The sequence below is a fragment of the Eriocheir sinensis genome, chromosome 34 (genome assembly GCF_024679095.1).
Source record: "Eriocheir sinensis breed Jianghai 21 chromosome 34, ASM2467909v1, whole genome shotgun sequence".
In the NCBI taxonomy this organism is placed as follows: domain Eukaryota; kingdom Metazoa; phylum Arthropoda; class Malacostraca; order Decapoda; family Varunidae; genus Eriocheir; species Eriocheir sinensis.
The window spans coordinates 4,024,752-4,045,569 of record NC_066542.1 but is presented as its reverse complement, the minus strand read 5'-3'; the positions used below and the strand labels follow the sequence as shown (position 1 = coordinate 4,045,569).

The following is a 20,818-nucleotide window of genomic DNA, read 5'->3' as shown; positions in this document are numbered from 1 at the left end:
ACGGCCGAAATACTTACTCACGTACACTTCAATCTACTTTTGTGATCCTTTTGTACATACCACAATCTAAACTTCCTGGCATTACACGAAGCTTTCCCAGGCACTGCTACAAGGGCGCCTATACCCTCAAGCATTGACGGGGCACTACTGACTTGCGTGTTCGGGTGAGTCGCTGGAGTCACGGAACCACGGGCGGGATGGGCGGGGCTGGCACCTGGACGCCCGTACGCCCTCACCAACCCCACCCACCCACACACACACACACACACACACACTCACCCACACACACGCACACAGACATCACCCCTGGACACTGGCTCTCGGATTACCTGCTATTTTCAGCACAGCGCGGTCCGCCGGGTCCAGCTGAAGGATGCTGAGGGGCTTGTCCTTCGCCCACTCGTCCAGGGACTGCCGGTCGAACTCCATGTCGCCCGACGCCTCCACACTGGTTTGTGAGTGGTCCGTGGCCACCTTAGAGGAGCACCTTCACCGCCACCATCACCTCCTGCCCTCCACTCAACTCAGCTGGGCCCAGAACACCAATTGATCAATACTCAGATGCACACAGCCGCTAAACATGGCTCACTTCAGGCTATCCCAGGTCACACTCGCGGGTCGCGGGGTCACTGTGACTCGACTACCACGCGGCGAGCGGCGGACGGGGCACGTGGGGCACCAGGGGCACCGGGGTACACATGCTGTGCCCACGGAGGCAGAGTGCAGTATAACCTCTCCCTTCCACCTCCCCAGCAACACTGACTCCTCCCATCACCGCGTTACGAAGAGCTGCCAGGTGTTACAAGCCCGAGCGACCAAGAACGCGTTATTTGACAAGGCTTTCATAGGGCTTGTGGGCATTTCCAGCGGTAGTTTTATGACCCTGGTGGTAGTTTGACCATTCTTCTGTACCATGAATGCGAAAGAACACTAATGAAAACCCGATTCATCTCGTTTTTGCCCTTTGTGAATAGTTGATGCGAGAGAGCGTCAGAGGATACGGGCTCAGGTGTCAGTGTACCATATTCTTAACCACTCGGCGCATAAGCACATATTTGACAAGGCTTTCGTAGGACTTGTGGGCATTTCCAAGGGTAGTTTTATGACCCTGGTGGTAGTTTGACCCTTCTTCCGTACCATGAACCTACAAAAACATTCATTGCAACCCGATTCATCTCCTTTCTGGCCTTTGGAAATTGTTGACTCGAGTTTCCTCCGGCCGGCAAGTTGTCAGATGGAGAAATTCATTATCCATACCTTGGTTATACCTGGATGTTGTTGCACTCGTGTGTGTGAAAAAGTCCGCCAAACACTTACCGGTTACGAGGAGATAGAATGTATACATGTAATTAGATCATGGCATTCTCTCTCTCTCTCTCTCTCTCTCTCTCTCTCTCTCTCTCTGGGACCGTGTCAGCCAGAGACCTTTTCACAGCTATAGATATTGTTTGTAAATAAGTTTAATCAATCAATCAGTCAATCCCTCTCTCTCTCTCTCTCTCTCTCTCTCTCTCTCTCTCTCTCTCTCTGGGACCGTGTCAGCCAGAGACCTTTTCACAGCTATAGATATTGTTTGTAAATAAGTTTAATCAATCAATCAGTCAATCTCTCTCTCTCTCTCTCTCTCTCTCTCTCTCTCTCTCTCTCTCTCTCTCTCTCTCTCTCTGGGACCGTGTCAGCCAGAGACCTTTTCACAGCTATAGATATTGTTTGTAAATAAGTTTAATCAATCAATCAGTCAATCTCTCTCTCTCTCTCTCTCTCTCTCTCTCTCTCTCTCTCTCTCTCTCTCTCTCTGGGACCATGTCAACCAGAGACCTTTTCACAACTATAGATATTGTTTGAAAATAAGTTTAATCAATCAATCAGTCTCTCTCTCTCTCTCTCTCTCTCTCTCTCTCTCTCTCTCTCTCTCTCTCTCTCTCTCTCTCTCTCTCTCTCTCTCTCTCTCGAACACAGGTATTAGTATAGTTACAAGGACGTCATGTAGCCTACGGTATAATAATTAGCAGGGTCATATAGTGCACAAGAAACCTAATTTAATAAACGTTAAGGGAACAAGAAAAGAAAAGAAATGAAACTCAATATACTAGAGATAAAAGAGAAAACGATTGCATAGTATTTTTTCATGTACGTGTGTATAGATAAGCAACTAGTGTATTGTATGTTTTGTACGTTTGCAATAAAAGCCTGTGTTATGTCCACTTAAAACCGTCTTAATGTCTTCCTTTGCCGATGAAATATGATGGACGGGAAAGATTTGCGTAATAAAAGGCTCTTGGCTGACTGACTGAATGCTGCTGGGTGGCTGGGGACGAGAATGTTAGTAGTAGTAGTAGTAGTAGTAGTAGTAGTAGTGTAGAATGGAGTGCAAAAACTGAATACGGGACTGATAATACAGATAAGGGATTGATGCAAGGATCGGATGAGGAATTAATACGAGGATATGCTTATTAACACCTAAGGTAAACTATATGAAGAACTGTATCAGAGATGGGAGTAGAGAAACCACACAAAAGATAAACACACACACGGGGAAGGGAAACGGAAAATAAGTTACTAGCAAGGATGAATTAAGATTGAAGAAATATACGAAAGAATGAGATACCAAGGAAAAAGGAGAACACAGAGGATGAGTGAAGGGAAGGAAGGAGTAGGACACAGCCGATAGTAAAGAGTTAAAATGAGAAGGGAGGGAAGAAGCAGGTCGTAGAAGGGAGTCAAGAGTTGAAATCAATCACAAAGGAACTAAGGTGAATGGGAGCACCAGGCTAGGCTATTAATATCTTTTATTAATACTCAGTTTTGTAAGTTTCATCATAGTAAACCTTGTAATTATATCATTGTCTCTTTTTCAATCACCATTTATTAGTTTTAATGTTACGGTAGACTGGCCGGACGACACACGGGAAAGCCACCCTCACGTCCTCTCATAATAAATTTCCTCGCTACCTTAGAATTTTCTCAAGTGTCTCCCACGGTGTGACTGAGTCTTAGTTTACGTTCACGCTCTAGTTTAATCTCTTTCTTTTCTCCCCATCGAGCTGTTGATCGATCAATAGGATCTTTGGGGTGATGGCAGCCTACCTAGTAACACTCAGTCATGCGGGAGTTGAGTTTAATCAGCCCAATTTTCAGTATTCATTTTATTCAATTCTAAATACCGTGTAAAAGAGAATCAGTACACTCCAGTACGACCCCCATGGCATTACAAACATATCCAAGAACACGTCTTCATGTGGTTAGCTCAGACAACATATCCAAGCACACGTCTTCTTGTGGTTAGCTTAGACAACATATCCAAACACACGTCTTCTTGTGGTTAGCTTAGACAACATATCCAAGCACACGTCTTCTTGGGGCATCGTGTTGGGGTCCTGCTGGCGTGATGGAGGAAGAGTACACTGGGCGTCCTTCCTACACTTGATTTTGGCCGGTGATCCAGTCGATGCAGGAGGAGAAGTGGGCGACGCTGAGCTCTGTGTGGCGAAGAAGTTATTAGAGAAGGTAAGGCGGTGTAGTTTATTGTTTATTGACTGGCTGACCCATTGACCGATTGACTGATTGATTGACTGACTAACTGACTGACTGAATTCTCCTGTAAAATGAACACTAAATTTCTCGAGGATAACACATGAAAGTTACTAGAGACACTTTCTTATTCCCAAAGGCTTAAGTAGAGTTAGGTATACAGTGTGGCTCATACATATATTAGAAAGGGCAAGATAAGAGTGAATATGAAAAACCCTTGTGTAGATAAGACAGAGATTAGGGAAAAAACGTATAGACACTTACTTGTTTCCAAAGGCTTAGATAAGGTTAGGTAGCGTGGGTCATATCATAGGTATATTAGGGCGGGAAAATAACACTGAAGATGAAAAGCCCTTGTGGAGTCACGCCAGAGATTAGGGAAAAAAACGTATAGACACTTACTTGTTTCCAAAGGCTTAGATAAGGTTAGGTAGCGTGGGTCATATCATAGGTATATTAGAGCGGGAAAATAACACTGCAGATGAAAACCCCTTGTGGAGTCATGCCAGAGAACAGCCAGAGTATATGTCGTAAATATACACAAACTAAATTATTGTGAATTACCCGCGCTCGAATTTTATAGTATGTCCTGAGATCTAGTCCTCGGCGTCGGCACTGAAGTAGGATGAAAGGGCCCAAGCGAGTCAGTTTTATCACATCATTCAGTCTTATTGTCGCGTTTATCTCCTTTTCCTCAATTATTGCGGTGCTTTATCATTTCTTCCTCGAGGTACGGCTCTGTACTATCTAATCTTTTCCGACATTCCCTCCACTCATGTTACTCGTGTTCCCGCTCTTGAATGTCATGACGGAACGCATATTTTCAGTCTCTGGTCCCTGAGTGAATATCTTCGGCTCTGGCTTTGAAAATAACCACGGGGTGTTCTGGCAAATACTCTCATTGTGATTGATTGATTGATTGATTGATAGTTTATTGTTGCAAGTAACTCCCACTAAAAATTACCCGTGAAAGTGCGATTAATTCTAACCTAACCACGGGGCGTTCTGGCAAATACTCTCATTGTGATTGATTGATTGATTGATAGTTTATTGTTGCAAGTAACTCCCACTAAAAGTTATCCGTGAAAGTACAATTAATTCTAACCTAACCTGACCTGTTCAAGAGAGGGTGCCACATACCCGTACAGAGAAGGGAAATATACGCTGACGGCACCATTCTTTTGTTTCACTGTTCTCTGTCCTGATTCCACAAGGGCTTTTCATCTTCACTGTTACTTCACACTCCTAGTATACGTATAAGCCACGTTACCTAACCTTGCCTAAGAGTGGGAAAGAACGACAAGCAGTGTGGCAAAAGACCTTGATCGCGGAGTGTTTGGGAGTGTTTGACATCGACGAGAAGACTGTTGACTCGCAAACTTGGGAAAGATTGGAACACATTTCTCAATACGGGGAAGAGAGAGAGAGAGAGAGAGAGAGAGAGAGAGAGAGAGAGAGAGAGAGAGAGAGAGTATCTTTGCAAACGTTCTTCTAATCTTCGTTCTTTTCTCTCTTAAGCAAGATCTGTCGGCGCGGTTCTAGTTAACGTAGTAAACTGTTAAGCCTCTAATTTAAGTCTTTCATCCACAGATAAGACACTTGCACGCGTTATCTAATCCAATATATAAATGCAGTGACTTGGCTGGCTGATACTATTATTATTATTATTATTATTATTATTATTATTATTATTATTATTATTATTATTATTATTATTATTATTATTATTATTATTATTATTATTATTATTATTATTATTATTATTATTATTATTATTATTATTATTATTATTATTATTATTATTATTATTATTATTATTATTATTATTATTGTTATTACTATTACTATTACTCCTCCTCCTCCTCCTCCTACTACTACTACTACTACTACTACTACTACTACTGTTTTCATTATACTTGTTGTTCCTATAGAAAAAACAATATCAGCATTCAATAACACGGTTGGCAATGGTAATATTCTCACTCTTATAGTATTTCAAGGAGAGGGGAGATGGAGAGGGAGAAAGCCTTGTCAAATAGGTGAACTATGGGAGTGAAATGTTCAAGAATGCAACCCTTGGGCACTCACTCACCGGGGTAGCGACACTTCTTCCAGCACAGGAGCGTGGACGGGTTAGTGTAGGTGACGTAGTCGCTGCCACACACGGGATTGTAGTGGGTGGTGGTGGCGCAGTGGCTCAGGCAAGCACCCACTCCATCAGACAGCTGCAGCCCCACGCCCGACCCCGCCAGCCCTAGTGAGTGGGTTATCTTTTGTTACAGTAAAGGAAGCAGTTCAAGGGGTCAAAAATAAGTGAGAGGAAAAAAGAAAGCCCGCTAATCACTGCCACTATAAAGGAAAGAAGGAACGGCAAAAGAATGAAGGATTGAGGGAGGAAGAAAAGAGGAGAAAGAAGGAGAGGTGGGGAGGAAAAGGAGAGGAGGAAGGGAAGAAGGGATATAATGTAATGAGGATAGGAGAGAAAAGGAACAGAGGAAGGGAAGAAGGGAGAGATAGAGAGATGGAGAAAAGGGACAGAAGGAAAGAAGGGAAAGGAAATGGAAAAGATAATGAAGAGAAAGTAATTAAGACGAATGGCCAAAAGAGAGGCATACATATACATACACACGTACATACATACATATATACATACTCGAATACATACATACGCACTGTCTCTATCTATGTATCTATCTGTGTATCAACCTATCTGATCCTCTCTCTATCTGTTTTCCTCTCTGTCTATCTATCTATCTAACTGCCTGTCTATCTGTCTATCAAAGTAACGGAATATAGTCACCTAGTACTTATCTATGTATCTATCTGTCTATCTACCTATCCGATTATCTCTCTCTATCTGCCTATATGTCTATCAAACTGCCTGTCTATCTGTCTATCTAACTAACGGGATAGTCACCTCGTACTTATCTATGTATCTATCTGTCTATCTACCTATCCGATTATCTCTCTCTATCTGCCTATGTGTCTATCAAACTGCCTGTCTATCTGTCTATCTAAGTAACGGGAAGGTCACCTCGTACTTACCAATCGCAGTTACGAGAGCGGTGAAGGTGGTGGCGGAGGTGACGGACTGCATGGTGGTGGTGGTGACGGCTGAGGAGTTTTTTTCACCGTGAAGACGAAGCAGAAGACGAAGTAGAAAAGCTCATCTGTACCATGCTCTAAGGCGGCCCAGCTCTGAATGAAGGTTATACGTGCTCTCTGGCTGGTGGTGGTGGTGGTGGTGATGGTGGTGATGGTGGTGGTTGGTGTTATTGTCGCTGTCACGGTTCCGTTAGTTTGGACTCTTAAACTTACCAGCCTGCAACGTGAAGCTTAATTTAGGTAAGGCACAATAAGGTAAGGTAAGGTAAGGTAAGGAAAGGTAAGGTAAGGTAAAGTATAGTAATGTAGGGTAAGGTAAAGTATGTTAAGTTAAGGTATGGTGAGGTAAGGTAAGGTAAGGTAAGGTAAGGTAAGGTATGATGAGGCAAGGTAAGGTAAGGTAAGGTAAAGTATGGTAAGGTAAGGTAAGGTATGGTAAGGTATGGTAAGGCAAGGTAAGGTAAGGTAAAGTAAGGTAAGATAAGGAAAGGTAAGGTAAAGTAATGTGGAGTAAGGTAAAGTATGTTAAGGTAAGGTACGGTAAGGTAAGGTATGGTAAAGCAAGGTAAGGTAAAGCAAGGTAGGGTAAGGTAAGGTGAGGTAAGGTAAGGTAAGGAAAGGTCTCGCTATAATGGGTCTATATTCTTTTAAACGTATCGGACTCTCATGACAACTAACTTCCAATGCCACAGAGAAGATTAGCCGGGTTTTCATGGGTGTTTTTTTTCCCATTCAAGATGCAGAAGTAGGTTAAAACTATCACTGGGATCACAAAACAGTCCATGGAAACCCCAGCAACTTCTAACAGGGGCATTTCAAACAGGCGAACTGAAGTGCCGATACATTTAAGAATACGTGCTCTGGTTCTCTTTTTGCCATGACTACAGATACAATTCCTGGGTCGCCAATCTAACCTCTCTCTCACACACACACTTCCATACATCACCTCCTCGTTAGCTCTTTTTTTCTCTCACACTCGCATCTCACAAACACACACAGAAGGTATCAAACACATCACACAGTATCCAATGACTACAAATAGAATTCCTGGGTCGCCAATCTAATCTCTCTCACACACACACACACTCCCATACATCTCCTTGTTAGCTCATTTTTTTCTCTCACACTCGCACCTCACAAACACACACACAGAAGGTATCAAACACATCACACAGTATCCCATGACTACAAATATAATTCCTGGGTCGCCAATCTAATATCTCTAACACACACACACTCCCATATACATCACCTCCTTGTTAGCTCTTTTTTCTCTCACACTCGCATCTCACAAACACACACAGAAGGTATCGTACACATCACACAGTATCCCATGACTACAAATAGAATTCCTGGGTCGCCAATCTAATCTCTCTCACACACACACACTCCCAAATATCACCTTGTTAGCTAATTTTTTTCTCTCACACTCGCACCTCACAAACACACACAGAAGGTATCGTACACATCACACAGTATCCCATGACTACAAATAGAATTCCTGGGTCGCGAATCTAATATCTCTAACACACACACACTCCCATATACATCACCTTGTTAGATCATTTTTTCTCTCACACTCGCATTTCACAAACACACACAGAAGGTATCAAACACATCACACAGTATCCCATGACTACAAATATAATTCCTGGGTCGCGAATCTAATATCTCTAACACACACACACTCCCATATACATCACCTCGTTAGCTCATTTTTTCTCTCACACTCGCATCTCACAAACACACACAGAAGGTATCGCACACATCGCGCAGTATCCCACGCTCACACAGTCTTCCTTTGCAGCTACAGCGCCGTGAAGAACTGACTCTGAAAGGCAGGGATTAAGAAAGGGAAGGGAGGAAGGGAGGAAGTGACAGGCAACGAGGAGGAGGAGGAGGTCGACGCACTGAGATATAGACCAATACAACCGACTAGGCGGGGACCTGAACGCCTTGTGGGGAGCGAAGGGCCGACTGTTCCGTGGAGGTGGAGGTGATCGACGTAGGAATGGTGGAGGGAGGGAAGGTAGGTAGAGAAGGAGAAGTAGGTTAGAGAAGTAGGTTAGAGAAGTAGGTTAGAGAAGTAGAGAAGAAGGGAAGAGGCAAAGGAAGGAAGAACTAATTAAGCCATGTCGAAGAGTGTTTTGATAGAGTGAGCGAAAGAAGAGGAGATGAAGAGAAAGAATGAGAGTGAGAAGGGAACGTAGAAAGGAGAGAAGAGGAAAAAGTAGAGGAAGGAGAATAGTAGTAGTAGTAGTAGTAATAAAAGGAGGTAGGAGGAGGAAAAGTAACAGAGGTGGCGGTACACACGCACACACACACACACGAGAGCACGCTGGGGGGCGGAGTGGTTATCAGGTGTCGCTCGGGGAAGTCAAGTTATACGACACTGAACACAAAACTCTGATCACCCTTTAGAAACAATCATTATATTAACCCTGAAAGGAGGCTATACGTGTTGCCTCAATCAGCCACTTAGCATATATCCGTAAAGTAATTCGCATGTTCTATTAAATATGTTAGTAATCCCTTCCGACTCTGCCTATAGACTAATATATAAACTTGTATTCTCAGTGTTTGGCGGACACGTGTATGGCGGGGGCGGGCCAGTCAGTTAGTGCCAGGCCGTAACGCCGTGATGAAGGGCACCTCGGCACTCCTAATCCTGGCCCTCACAGGTAAACGAAGGACCCACCAATTTGTACGCTTTCTCATTTCTCAGAATCTCATGTGTGGGGTCTCTAGGGGAAGCAAAGTCTTCTCTGGAAACGACTTTATTGTGTATATATATATGGATAAAGTAAGTCTCGCGTGTGTGTGTGTGTGTGTGTGTGTGTGTGTGTGTCGTTTTAGGTTGATGGATGAAGTGCATGTGTCGTTTTAGGGTGAGTGGATGAAGTATGTGTCGTTTTAGGTGAATCGAGTCAGTCGTTGTAGGTGACTGAATGAAGGATGTCTCGTTTTGGGCGCAAGGATGAAGTGTGCGTGTCGTTTTAGGGTGACTGGATGAAGTATGTGTCGTTTTAGGTGACTGAATGAAGGATGTCTCGTTTTGGGCGCAAGGATGAAGTGTGTGTGTCGTTTAGGGTGACTGGATGAAGTATGTGTCGTTATAGATGAATCGAGTCAGTCGTTTTAGGTGATTGAATGAAGGATGTCTCGTTTTGGGCGCAAGGATGAAGTATATGTCGTTTTAAGTGAATCGAGTCAGTCGTTTTAGGTGACTGAATGAAGGATGTCTCGTTTTGGGCGCGAGGATGAAGTGTGTGTGTCGTTTAGGATGACTGGGTGAGGTGTGTCTTGCTTCAGGGTCCGCGGCGGGCGTACAGAAGCGCTTTATACCGAACTGGGACCTCAACTCGCAGGAGAACTGGAGGGAGTGGCGACTGCCCTGTGCCGGGGGCGTGGCGGCGCTCCCTCAGTACCCAGAGAACCCGGTAAGCCTCTCCAGCTGATGCTCTAACAATGGGAAAAGGTAAAGTGTGAGGCATGGGCTGTACCTGCGCGTGGCCTCTGTGTTCATCTCCGTATCGCATCTACTTTTCTAACCCCGATTCTTCCTGGAGATGTTGATTTAAGGTTATTTATGTAGTTTGAAAGAAAAAAAATCATCTGAACAATGAAGTAATGATTGAATAACTTGTTGACCTCACTTTCTTAATTAAGCAGACCAATTCAGGACAGGAGTTCAACGTTGCTAAATTGTCGTACTCGGCGTGTTGTTTTTTGCCGATTTCTGACCAAAAACTATCGCACCCACAAAGATAACGATATGCATTTATAATCACTGTTGAAGTCGATAATTATTGATGCTGTTTCTTGCAATATTTATGGGCCAAAAAGCGGAAAATACAATGTTATGCGTACGATAATCTGGTAACGTTGCGGGAGGTGCTGGACTTTGAAAGGAGTGTATGCAGTGACTCTCCTTCTCCTCCCTCTCCTTCCAGCTGTTCCTCGGGGCCGCCCTCACGCTGGGCTCGCTGGACCTTCCCATCGAGGGCGAGCTTATCTTCGGCGCCAAGGCCCAGCTGCTGTTTGATGACGCCAACACCGCAGGCTGCTCAGGTGTGTGTGTGTGTGTGTGTGTGTGTACGCTGAGTGCCTTCACGCGACATTAAAAGTTGTTCAGAATAATTGTAATTTGCGGTGTAGACAGATCTCTCTCTCTCTCTCTCTCTCTCTCTCTCACACACACACACACACACACACACACTCTCTCTCTCTCTCTCTCTCTCTCACACACACACACACACACACTCTCTCTCTCTCTCTCTCTCTCTCTCTCTCTCTCTCTCTCTCTCTCTCTCTCTCTCTCTCTCATATATTAAAATGAATTAAAAAAAGGTTTCCCTGGCTGTCCCGGTTAACAGACTAATGAATAACGATCACTTTCACAGGGGCAGAATGGACACGGCGCGGGCAGGACCAGTGGTGGGACCCCGCGGCGTGGGCCTACCCAGGGTTTGAAGACGCAGCCTCGTCCCCCGTCCCCCACCTGCACCGCGTCCCCTGCGTGCGCGATGCTGCCGTGTTCGCCTCGCCCAACGACTCGCTCTACACCGTCCACCTCGCGCCGCCGACCGTCTCCGTCACCACCCTCACCATCGGGAATAAGGTGACCAACTGACCTTCGACTACTGTATATATGCCAATCTATACACATCATCTTTAGGGTCGTATTTTAAGACATTTCGCCGCCCAAGAACACCTATTTGACAAGGCTTTCGTAGGAGCTGTGGGCATTTCCAGTAGTAGTTTTATGACCCTGGTGGTAGTGTGACCCTTCCTCTGTACCGTGAACCTGATGAAACACTCATTAGAACCCGATTGACCCCTTCTTTGACCTTTAATAATAGCTGATGTGAGAAGCGAAAGTGTTATAATACCGACCTTAGTTTTTTAATAGCAAGGGGAACAGCTCAAGGGAAAAAAATAAAACCAGCAACAAAATAAGCCCACTAGACATTGCTCAAACAAAAGAAAAAGAAGAGGTCACAGGAGAGGTCAATTTCGGGAGTGACCTCTTTTATTCTGCCAAGGGGAGGTAGGACAAGTGTAGAGGAAGCAGGAGGAACTTAATAGAACAGTTTATGTGACAAGCCCAGCACAGTATGAGAGAGATAGGCCGACAAATGAACAATATATTATCAAAAAGCTCAGGACAATGTGAGATAGACAAGCAGATAGATTACTGAGCAGCCAAGATGGAGCAGGACTCTCATGCACATAACTCACAGAACTTCATGACCATCTTTTTGTGGCCTCTCTCATACAACCACAGGGAGTTAGGAAAAGCATATCATGATGGAAAAGTACCAGGACATTAAATATGACAGTTTATGCTAAAGACAGACTGAGAAATGATCAGTTAGAAGCCAAGAAGGATTAGGAAACTCATGCGTATAAAGCTTAATAAAGGAGTCTTAAGCTTAATTTGATCCATGATAAAGGAGCCTAAAGCTTAATTTGGTCCATGATAAAGGAGCCTAAAGCTTAATTTGATCCATGATAAAGGAGCCTAAAGCTTAATTTGATCCATGATAAAGGAGCCTAAAGCTTAATTTGATCCATGATAAAGGAGCCTAAAGCTTAATTTGATCCATGATAAAGGAGTCTTAAGCTTAATTTGATCCATGATAAAGTAGTCTTAAGCTTAATTTGATCCATGATAAAGGAGTCTTAAGCTTAATTTGATCCATGATAAAGGAGTCTTAAGCTTAATTTGATCCATGATAAAGGAGTCTTAAGCTTAATTTGATCCATGATAAAGTAGTCTTAAGCTTAATTTGATCCATGATAAAGGAGTCTAAGCTTAATTTGATCCATGATAAAGGAGTCTTAAGCTTAATTTGGTCCATGATAAAGGAGTCTTAAGCTTAATTTGATCCATGATAAAGGAGTCTTAAGCTTAATTTGGTCCATGATAAAGGAGTCTAAGCTTAATTTGATCCATGATAAAGGAGTCTTAAGCTTAATTTGATCCATGATAAAGGAGTCTTAAGCTTAATTTGATCCATGATAAAGGAGTCTTAAGCTTAATTTGATCCATGATAAAGGAGTCTTAAGCTTAATTTGATCCATGATAAAGGAGTCTTAAGCTTAATTTGATCCATGATAAAGGAGTCTAAGCTTAATTTGATCCATGATAAAGGAGTCTTAAGCTTAATTTGATCCATGATAAAGTAGTCTTAAGCTTAATTTGATCCATGATAAAGGAGTCTTAAGCTTAATTTGGTCCATGATAAAGTAGTCTTAAGCTTAATTTGATCCATGATAAAGGAGTCTTAAGCTTAATTTGGTCCATGATAAAGGAGTCTTAAGCTTAATTTGGTCCATGATAAAGTAGTCTTAAGCTTAATTTGGTCCATGATAAAGGAGTCTTAAGCTTAATTTGGTCCATGATAAAGTAGTCTTAAGCTTAATTTGGTCCATGATAAAGGAGTCTTAAGCTTAATTTGATCCATGATAAAGGAGTCTAAAGCTTAATTTGATCCATGATAAAGGAGTCTTAAGCTTAATTTGATCCATGATAAAGGAGTCTTAAGCTTAATTTGATCCATGATAAAGGAGTCTAAAGCTTAATTTGATCCATGATAAAGGAGTCTTAAGCTTAATTTGATCCATGATAAAGGAGTCTAAAGCTTAATTTGATCCATGATAAAGGAGTCTAAAGCTTAATTTGATCCATGATAAAGGAGTCTTAAGCTTAATTTGATCCATGATAAAGGAGTCTTAAGCTTAATTTGGTCCATGATAAAGGAGTCTTAAGCTTAATTTGGTCCATGATAAAGTAGTCTTAAGCTTAATTTGATCCATGATAAAGGAGTCTTAAGCTTAATTTGATCCATGATAAAGTAGTCTTAAGCTTAATTTGATCCATGATAAAGGAGTCTTAAGCTTAATTTGATCCATGATAAAGGAGTCTAAGCTTAATTTGATCCATGATAAAGGAGTCTTAAGCTTAATTTGATCCATGATAAAGGAGTCTTAAGCTTAATTTGATCCATGATAAAGTAGTCTTAAGCTTAATTTGATCCATGATAAAGGAGTCAAGCTTAATTTGATCCATGATAAAGGAGTCTAAGCTTAAATTGATCCATGATAAAGGAGTCTAAGCTTAAATTAATTCTAATAGTCAAGACAAGTTAGGAAAAGTTTATCATGTTGAGGAAGTACCATTCAAAATACAACTCATGGAAAAGACAAGCAAGCAGATGACGACTAACCCACCAAAAAGGAACCAGAAAACTCACACACACATAAATCTCAACAGAACTTCACAACCTCATCCTTCGCCTCCTACACAAGAACTCCAGAAGGGTCAGTGAGGTTCCGCGGCGCTTCATCCCCCACCGACGGAGCGCCCTTGTACGTGGAAAGCCCAGGGGAGTGCATGGACCTAACGGGGTGCCTGTGTGGGTCCGAGCAAGCCGCCTCCGTCATATGCAGGATCATGTCTGCCAAGTGTGGGACTCCTCGATGTGATAACCCAATTGACATGACTGGATTCTGCTGCCCTGTGTGTGGTAAGGTGTTAAGCTGTTGATGTTCTGTTCTCGGGCTTTGGAAATGGGTGTTTTAGAGAGGAATAGGCAATACCGTAACACTATACAGACAGTTAGATAGGACTTGACTCTTTGCATCTGAGAAACTAACCATTGAGTACACAAGGGAGAGGGCATACAGCGTAGCTACTCATGGCCTCATCGCTAAAATCTGTAACCTCACCCAATCTCGGCCTTTGGAAATAGGTGATATCAGGAGTGGAAGCATCTGAGAAACTAAAAAATTAAGATCGCGACCTCTTAAAATCGAAATTCTTACATGCTTACAAGCGTCGCGGCGGGGGAGGTTTGCAAATGGCGTCTAGTTAGACCCGCCTCCCTCCCATTGAGTACACAAGACCTTATAAACTTACATATGAGAGTATAGAAAGTCAAGTAAAGTTAGAGGCATACACTGTCGCTACACATGGCCTCAGCGCTCAAATCTGTAACCTCACTCATTGACTCACACCACGATAAACTTACACATGAGAGTATAGAAAGTCAAGTAAAGTTAGAGGCATTACTATAGCGCTACTCATGACCTCAGCGCTCAAATCTGTAACTTCACCCTTGACCCACACCACAGGGGCTGAAGTCACGATCAACCACGGTGGAACTCTGACTCTGGACCTGATCAAGAGCCTACTGCAGAGCCTCCTAAAGACCCCAGCCATGAAGGACGTAAAGGGACATGTAGCCAAGATGAGTGACCAGCTGTACCATGTCTATTTCACCGCCGCCAACGCCAACGGGAACTACAAGGAGGCATCGGAAATGTTCAAGACGAAGTTTAATGAAGGTAAGTTAAGAATGAGAGAGAATGAAGAGGAGAGAGAGGGTGTGAAGGAAGGGATGGTGCAAAGAGTTGAGTCCTATCTAACAAAGAGAAAGAAGAACAAGGACAAGAAGAGGGAGATCAAGAACAAAATGAGAAAGTAGAAGAAAAAGGATGAAGAAAAAGAAGAAGAAAAGAAAGTTCAGGAGTGACTCAATGACTAAATAACATGAAAAATTACAAACTCGAATGACGAGAGAAAAAGGAAAGAAGAAAACGGAAAAAGAAAATAACAATAACAACATACAAAACAACCATAACCTTACCTCACACTAAATCTCACCCTCCCCCGACACGCTTCTTCCCCCAGAGGTGCAGACGGCAGGGTCCCATGAGGTGCTGGTGTCCTACGCGGGAGACATGAAGCCACTCGTGTCGAACAAGGTCGCGACGCACCAGGTGACCGTGACGCTGGTGACACTGACCATCTGCCTGGCCATTGGAGCAGCCGTCTACCACCTGCGGAAAAGGAGGTAAGGTCTGAGGCATTTCATAATGGGTGATAGGTACGTAAAGCTAAGTTCTATTGACTCTACGTCTTGCTTATTCAATAGCAGAGAAGCTAGTTATTGTATGAGGAAATGAAGGTACGGTGTGAGATGCTTCATAATGGGTGACAGGTACATAACACTCTCCTCAATTGGCTCTACTTGCCTATTCGATATCGGAGAAGCTGGTTATTATGTGAGGAAACGAAGGTAAGGTCTGAGGCGTTTCATAATGGGTAATAGATTCATAGCACTCTCCTCCATTGACTCTACTTGCCTATTCGATATTGGAGAAGCTGGTTAATGTGTGAGGAAATGAACGCATGGTGTGAGGCATATCGTAATAGTTAACAGATAAGTAATACTCTGTTCAATTGACTCTGACTTACTTATTGACTGACTGGGTTTGGTATTTCTCTATAGTTGTAATTGTATATAGTGGTAATAAGTAGTAGTAGTAGTAGAAACAATATATTCATGAGGAGTGGGTGACATACCTTACTAAGACGAGGCGATGTATTGATGACGATGACTTCCAGAGGTCCGTCATCACTGTCCTTCATGTTCCGTCGACTCGAGAACAGCAGTCGCCGCGTCTCCGTGGTGAGCGACGTGATTGGCGGCAGGCGGCCATCCAACGCATCAGGGGTGTTCGCCTACAGCCGGGAGAGTGGCCTGCGGTTCCTCAATCCTATATTCAACCAGTCAATGGCGGTAAGCATGTGTCTCATGTGGCATTTCTCTTTTTCATCCGCTCTCAATCTCGTCTCGTCCTTCCCTCAGCTTCCTCTCCATCATTCTTCAAGCTTAGTATCCATAGTATGAAGGCAGCTGTAATGTTAAGATACTATTCGTAATCATTAGTAGCAGTAGTAGTAGTGGTGGTAGTACTAGTGATGGTAGATTCATGAAAAGGCATCAATGGAAAAAAAATTGATACAGACCCATACAGAGTGAGTCCCCTAATGAGTGGACTCGTATATGAATAAAAAATAATAAACTAACACTAAAACTAATAAAAGGGACAAAAACAATCAGTATTTGGGAATATAATAAATACCAACTTTTTGATAACATTTTCGAGCACTCAATGGCATATATCATTTACATCCTTACTGATTAATGACCTAATGTGACCGCTGTGCTCATTCTAAAGCAGCCGGAGTTTATGCTATAGCTTCCTTGGCCTTGAGAGAATAAGTCGTATTAAGACATTTCATCCTCAAGAACACATATTCAAGGCTTTTGTAGGAGTTGTGGGCATTTCCAAGAGTAGTTGTATGATCCTGGTGGTAGTTTGACCCTTCTTCTGTACCATGAACCTGAAGAAACCTCATTAGAACCCAACTGACCCCCTCTTTGACCTTTAGAAATAGTGTGCTTTAGAAATAGTGATAGAAATAGAAATAGAAATAGTGTGTTTAGAAATTATGTGAGAAGTGAAAGAGTCTTATAATATTGACCAGTGAGAGAGAGGGAGTGTTTTAATTTTTCCTTCCTTCCTCCCAGTCCCTAGCAGGCGTGGGTGTGACATCAGTGGCCAATGAGGCAGCACAGGAGCCCCCAGCGGAACAGGCAGAAGGGGAGCATGAGAACCCAATGTACACGGCCTACCAGAACATGCTGCCGGAGGAGAGACAAGTAAGCACCACAGATTTCGGGGACGACTTAAACAAAAACATCAAACCAGGATAAAATATAAAAAATCCGTTTCATTATTAGATAGAGAGTTCTGAAGACAAATTTGAGGGATGACTTTAACATCATCGAACCATAAAGAACCTCAAAACATAAAGAGAAACCAGAGTCAATTCATTCTTAGAGAGTTCTGAAGACAAGTTAAGCCAAATTTTAGGGGTGACTTAATTAAACAAGATCGAACCTTAAAGAACGTCAAGCTACCCCACAATCACAACCTGTCATTCCTTCTCCCTTCCCACATTCTCTAATCCACTAAGAATATGCCCCTTAAGTCTTCTTCCTTCCCCCTTATGGATAGACTAACAAGTTACCAGAACTGTACATTATGACCTGGAAAGACAGACTGACACACACATTCCCTTCCCTTCCAGGCTTCCGAGGAGGCAATACGTGAACGAGAGAAAATCCTCGAAGCCGCAGGTCAGCTCGTGGCATCCATGGAGTCGCAGCGAACCAGCAAGGAGAAGAGAACAGGTGCTGGGAACAACCTGGAGGCAATCACAGAGGAGAAGGATGCTAAGGAGGACACACATGACCCTGCTGAAGGAGAAGCTGAGGACACTGACAGCAAACCAAAGGATGCCAATGACACTGCTGGATCAGGGGAAGACTTAGGCATCCTGCAGGACTCCTCACCATTGAAGGATGACATAGAGGAAGTATTAAAAGGCGAGAAAAATTATGAGAAGGGTACAGAAGAGAGCGCAACCATGGAAGACCAACCCACCACAGCCCTGGAAATGACCCAGACCGAGACCATGATAGATATCGACGGTCTTCCTCCTCTCATTCCTTCCGCCCCAATGGCACGTAAAGAGTCATCGTCCTCGTCAAGTTCATCATCTTCTGACGACAGCGATGATGCGAATGCCGCTCTTAGTAACCTCGAAGGATTTACGCCGTTGGTGGACTTGAAGTTTAAAAAGTAATGTATGTCTTTGAAGGCGCCTATGTAACAGTCTTGATTAGAGTATGAAATGATATATAAAATTGACTTGATGTTTAGTTCCTATTTTCATTGCATATCTCTTGGTTACTCTCATTGGGGCAGAAAGGAGGTGGAAATTGTGCATGCCTCTATATAGGCCTACTTGTTCCCATTTTTCTTGCATATCTCTTGGTTACTCCCTTATCACTGTTTGTCAATTGGTATTTACATATATTACATGATACAGTTCTGTTTCATGAATTTACTGATAAAGGAAGACCCTTTTTCCTCGGTATTTGTTGTTTTATTTCATTGTCACATCATATTCCCACAAAAAATTACTTAAACTTAACAATAACATTTCTTAAAAGATATAAAACTGTGATGACTTCTGTGCTATCAACAAGTTCTTATATTTTCTTTACTTTCCTAAGACTTTTCCAGAGCATCAAAACAGCCTCCTTTAGCTCCCTCAATATTCCATTGCAAGAATATTCACTCTCTGGCTCACTCTTTTCTAATATTTGTAAAGGGACATTTCTGAGGGCATCTTATACTCCTTCTTTACTTTCCTAAGACTTTTCCAGAGCATCAAAACAGCCTCTTTTAGCTCCCTCACTCCATCACAAGAACATTCACTCTCTGGTTCACTCTTTTCTAATATTTGTAAAGGGACATTTCTGAGGGCATCTTATACTCCTTCTTTACTTTCCTAAGACTTTTCCAGAGCATCAAAACAGCCTCTTTTAGCTCCCTCACTCCATTGCAAGAACATTTACTCTCTGGCTCACTTTTTTCTAATATTTGTAAAGGGACATTTTTGAGGGCATCTTATACTCCTTCTTTACTTTCCTAAGACTTCCTGGAGCTTCAACACAGCCTCATTTAGCTCCCTGTTTCCTCTTTTGTAATATTACATTTCTACAGGCATCTCATATTCTTCTTTACTTTTCTAATACATTTCTGAAGGCAGCTTATTTTTTTCTTCACTTTCCTAAGAATCCCAAAAGCTTCATAGCAGCCTCTCTCAGCTCTCTCACTCCATCACAATACTCTTCACTCTCTGGTTCACTCTTGTCTAGTTTCTTTAGAGGCACACTGAGCGACTCACTCCTCCCCTTCTGCACAGACTCCTGACTTCTGCCACCCATCAGCTGCACTTCTTGGTCGTCGCTGAGGTGCTTCTGGAGGTGTTCGTGCAGGATACTCCACTGCACTCTTTCAAACACCTGCAACATAAGAACTGGATTTAACCCCTTGGATGCGTATTTCCTACAGTCAGACCTCACCATGCTACATGAATGGAACAAAAAGTGGCTGCTACAATTCAATGAAGAAAAATGTAAAGTCCTGCACCTTGAGATGGGATATTCAGCATAACAATACCACGTGGGAAACACTCCACTATCCACCACAGAGGCAGAGAAAGACCTGGGACTGTATGTTACCAGGCTACCAGTGAAGGGATATCCAGCACACCAATACCACATGGGAAACACTCCACTATCCACCACAGAGGCAGAGAAAGACCTGGGACTATATACTCTTTCCTTCCCACCTTTACCTTTCTCCTCTTCTTCCTCATCCTCCCCTTCTCTCTCCCCCTCCCATTTCCCATTCCTCTCCCCTTCCATTATTTCTCTCCATTTCGCCCTCGCCCCTCCTCCCCTCCCCCTTCCCCCTCTACCTCCTGCCCCCCCGTCAAAGCAAGGGTTGTGTTTGCCAGCCACAAACTTGGCCAAGGAAAGACAAACATACTTATTCGGGCCACCGTCCATGTGCTTGTCCGGATGGCACTGTCCGAACCCTGACGGTTAGGTCTTATAGGAGGGACTGTCATACTCTCTCTCTCTCTCTCTCTCTCTCTCTCTCCTTTCCTTTCCTTTCCTTCACATGTCATGACAAACCCATGTACATATATATGGCTGCGCAAACATCCCGTTAAGTCTATTTACATGGGGAAGAATACCATTAGGCTGTAGCACATTTCTGAGCAGGCTGGACCCACTGCAGCCACAGCAGAACTCTGCACGGACCTCAAACTCCCTCAGGCTGGAGACAATGTTAGGCCGCTGTGGAGAGCCTGCCCCATGGAACACGACCCCTGTTGGCTATTATATGTTGGGGCAGGTTTACAGGGAAAATTATTATTATTATTATTATTACTATTATTATTATTATTATTAGTAGTAGTAGTAGAAGTATTAGTATTTTTATTATTATTATTATTATTATTATTATTATTATTATTTATATTATTATCATTATCATTTATATTCTGACCGATATCTATAGCAAAAAAGAACGATACCCATCAATATTTAACAGTTTTAACGCTAAGTTTAATTTCCCATCGTTATTCGTGTGGTTACGACAGTCTTGGAGCCTAAAAATGATAAACGCAATGTTCAGAGTATGACAATTTGACAACATTGAGTTACTGTCACGGATCAGTCTCGACGCGGCCACAAGGGGAGGCAGCGCTTCGTCGCGTGCATGGAGGTATTATATCGTCCTCGTCAAGTCCATCATCTCCTGACGACAGCGATGATGCGAATGCCGCTCTTGGTAACCTCGAGGGATTTACGCCGTTGGTGGACTTGAGTTTAAAGAGTAATGTATATCTTTGAAGGCGCCTACGTCACAGTATTGATGAGAGTAAGAAATGAGATATAAA

General features: G+C 43.0%; 2 protein-coding genes and 1 long non-coding RNA gene across 6 annotated transcripts; 1 reads left to right on the top strand and 2 right to left on the bottom strand.

Moving 5' to 3' along the window:
* Positions 1-2,757: 2,757 nt before the first annotated feature.
* LOC127006929 (protease inhibitor 2-like) lies at positions 2,758-6,728 on the bottom strand. 2 transcript variants are annotated; one of them, XM_050877280.1, is made up of 4 exons: positions 6,577-6,728; positions 5,624-5,785; positions 4,852-4,910; positions 2,758-3,479 (listed from the first exon to the last, which is right to left on the bottom strand). In XM_050877280.1, the coding sequence occupies exons 1-4, from the start codon at positions 6,626-6,628 to the stop codon at positions 3,288-3,290; spliced, it is 465 nt and encodes a 154-aa protein (XP_050733237.1). In that variant the 5' UTR covers positions 6,629-6,728; the 3' UTR covers positions 2,758-3,287. The 2 variants fall into 2 exon arrangements, with proteins under 2 accessions (XP_050733237.1, XP_050733238.1); XM_050877281.1 differs by lacking the exon at positions 4,852-4,910 and having other exon boundaries at positions 2,760-3,479.
* On the top strand, positions 6,595-18,436 carry LOC127006927 (protein amnionless-like). 3 transcript variants are annotated; one of them, XM_050877276.1, is made up of 11 exons: positions 6,595-6,739; positions 9,214-9,317; positions 9,949-10,076; positions 10,590-10,707; positions 11,040-11,257; positions 13,916-14,168; positions 14,776-14,988; positions 15,335-15,497; positions 16,052-16,226; positions 17,022-17,153; positions 17,585-18,436. In XM_050877276.1, exons 2-11 carry the CDS (start codon positions 9,278-9,280, stop codon positions 18,140-18,142), a joined length of 1,998 nt encoding a protein of 665 aa, XP_050733233.1. In that variant the 5' UTR covers positions 6,595-6,739; positions 9,214-9,277; the 3' UTR covers positions 18,143-18,436. The 3 variants fall into 3 exon arrangements, with proteins under 3 accessions (XP_050733233.1, XP_050733232.1, XP_050733234.1); XM_050877275.1 differs by lacking the exon at positions 6,595-6,739 and adding an exon at positions 6,760-6,876; XM_050877277.1 differs by lacking the exon at positions 6,595-6,739 and adding an exon at positions 8,532-8,665.
* LOC127006930 (uncharacterized) lies at positions 18,424-20,282 on the bottom strand. The gene is made up of 2 exons (XR_007759918.1): positions 20,111-20,282; positions 18,424-19,370 (listed from the first exon to the last, which is right to left on the bottom strand). It is a non-coding gene; the product is annotated as an uncharacterized LOC127006930 (long non-coding RNA).
* Positions 20,283-20,818: the final 536 nt, after the last annotated feature.

What these genes read in the sequence shown, in the direction of transcription:
- LOC127006927 (XM_050877276.1), top strand. Translation starts at nt 9,278, where the DNA reads ATGAAGGGCACCTCGGCACTCCTAATCCTGGCCCTCACAG. An exon ending in CAACACCGCAGGCTGCTCAG is followed by an intron (nt 10,708 to 11,039) that starts GTGTGTGTGTGT and finishes TCACTTTCACAG; the next exon opens with GGGCAGAATGGACACGGCGC. An exon ending in TACCACCTGCGGAAAAGGAG is followed by an intron (nt 15,498 to 16,051) that starts GTAAGGTCTGAG and finishes GATGACTTCCAG; the next exon opens with AGGTCCGTCATCACTGTCCT.
- LOC127006929 (XM_050877280.1), bottom strand. Translation starts at nt 6,628, where the DNA reads ATGCAGTCCGTCACCTCCGCCACCACCTTCACCGCTCTCGTAACTGCG. An exon ending in GAAGAAGTGTCGCTACCCCG is followed by an intron (nt 4,911 to 5,623) that starts GTGAGTGAGTGC and finishes ATCTTTCCCAAG; the next exon opens with TTTGCGAGTCAACAGTCTTC. An exon ending in CCAAACACTCCGCGATCAAG is followed by an intron (nt 3,480 to 4,851) that starts GTCTTTTGCCAC and finishes TTCGCCACACAG; the next exon opens with AGCTCAGCGTCGCCCACTTC.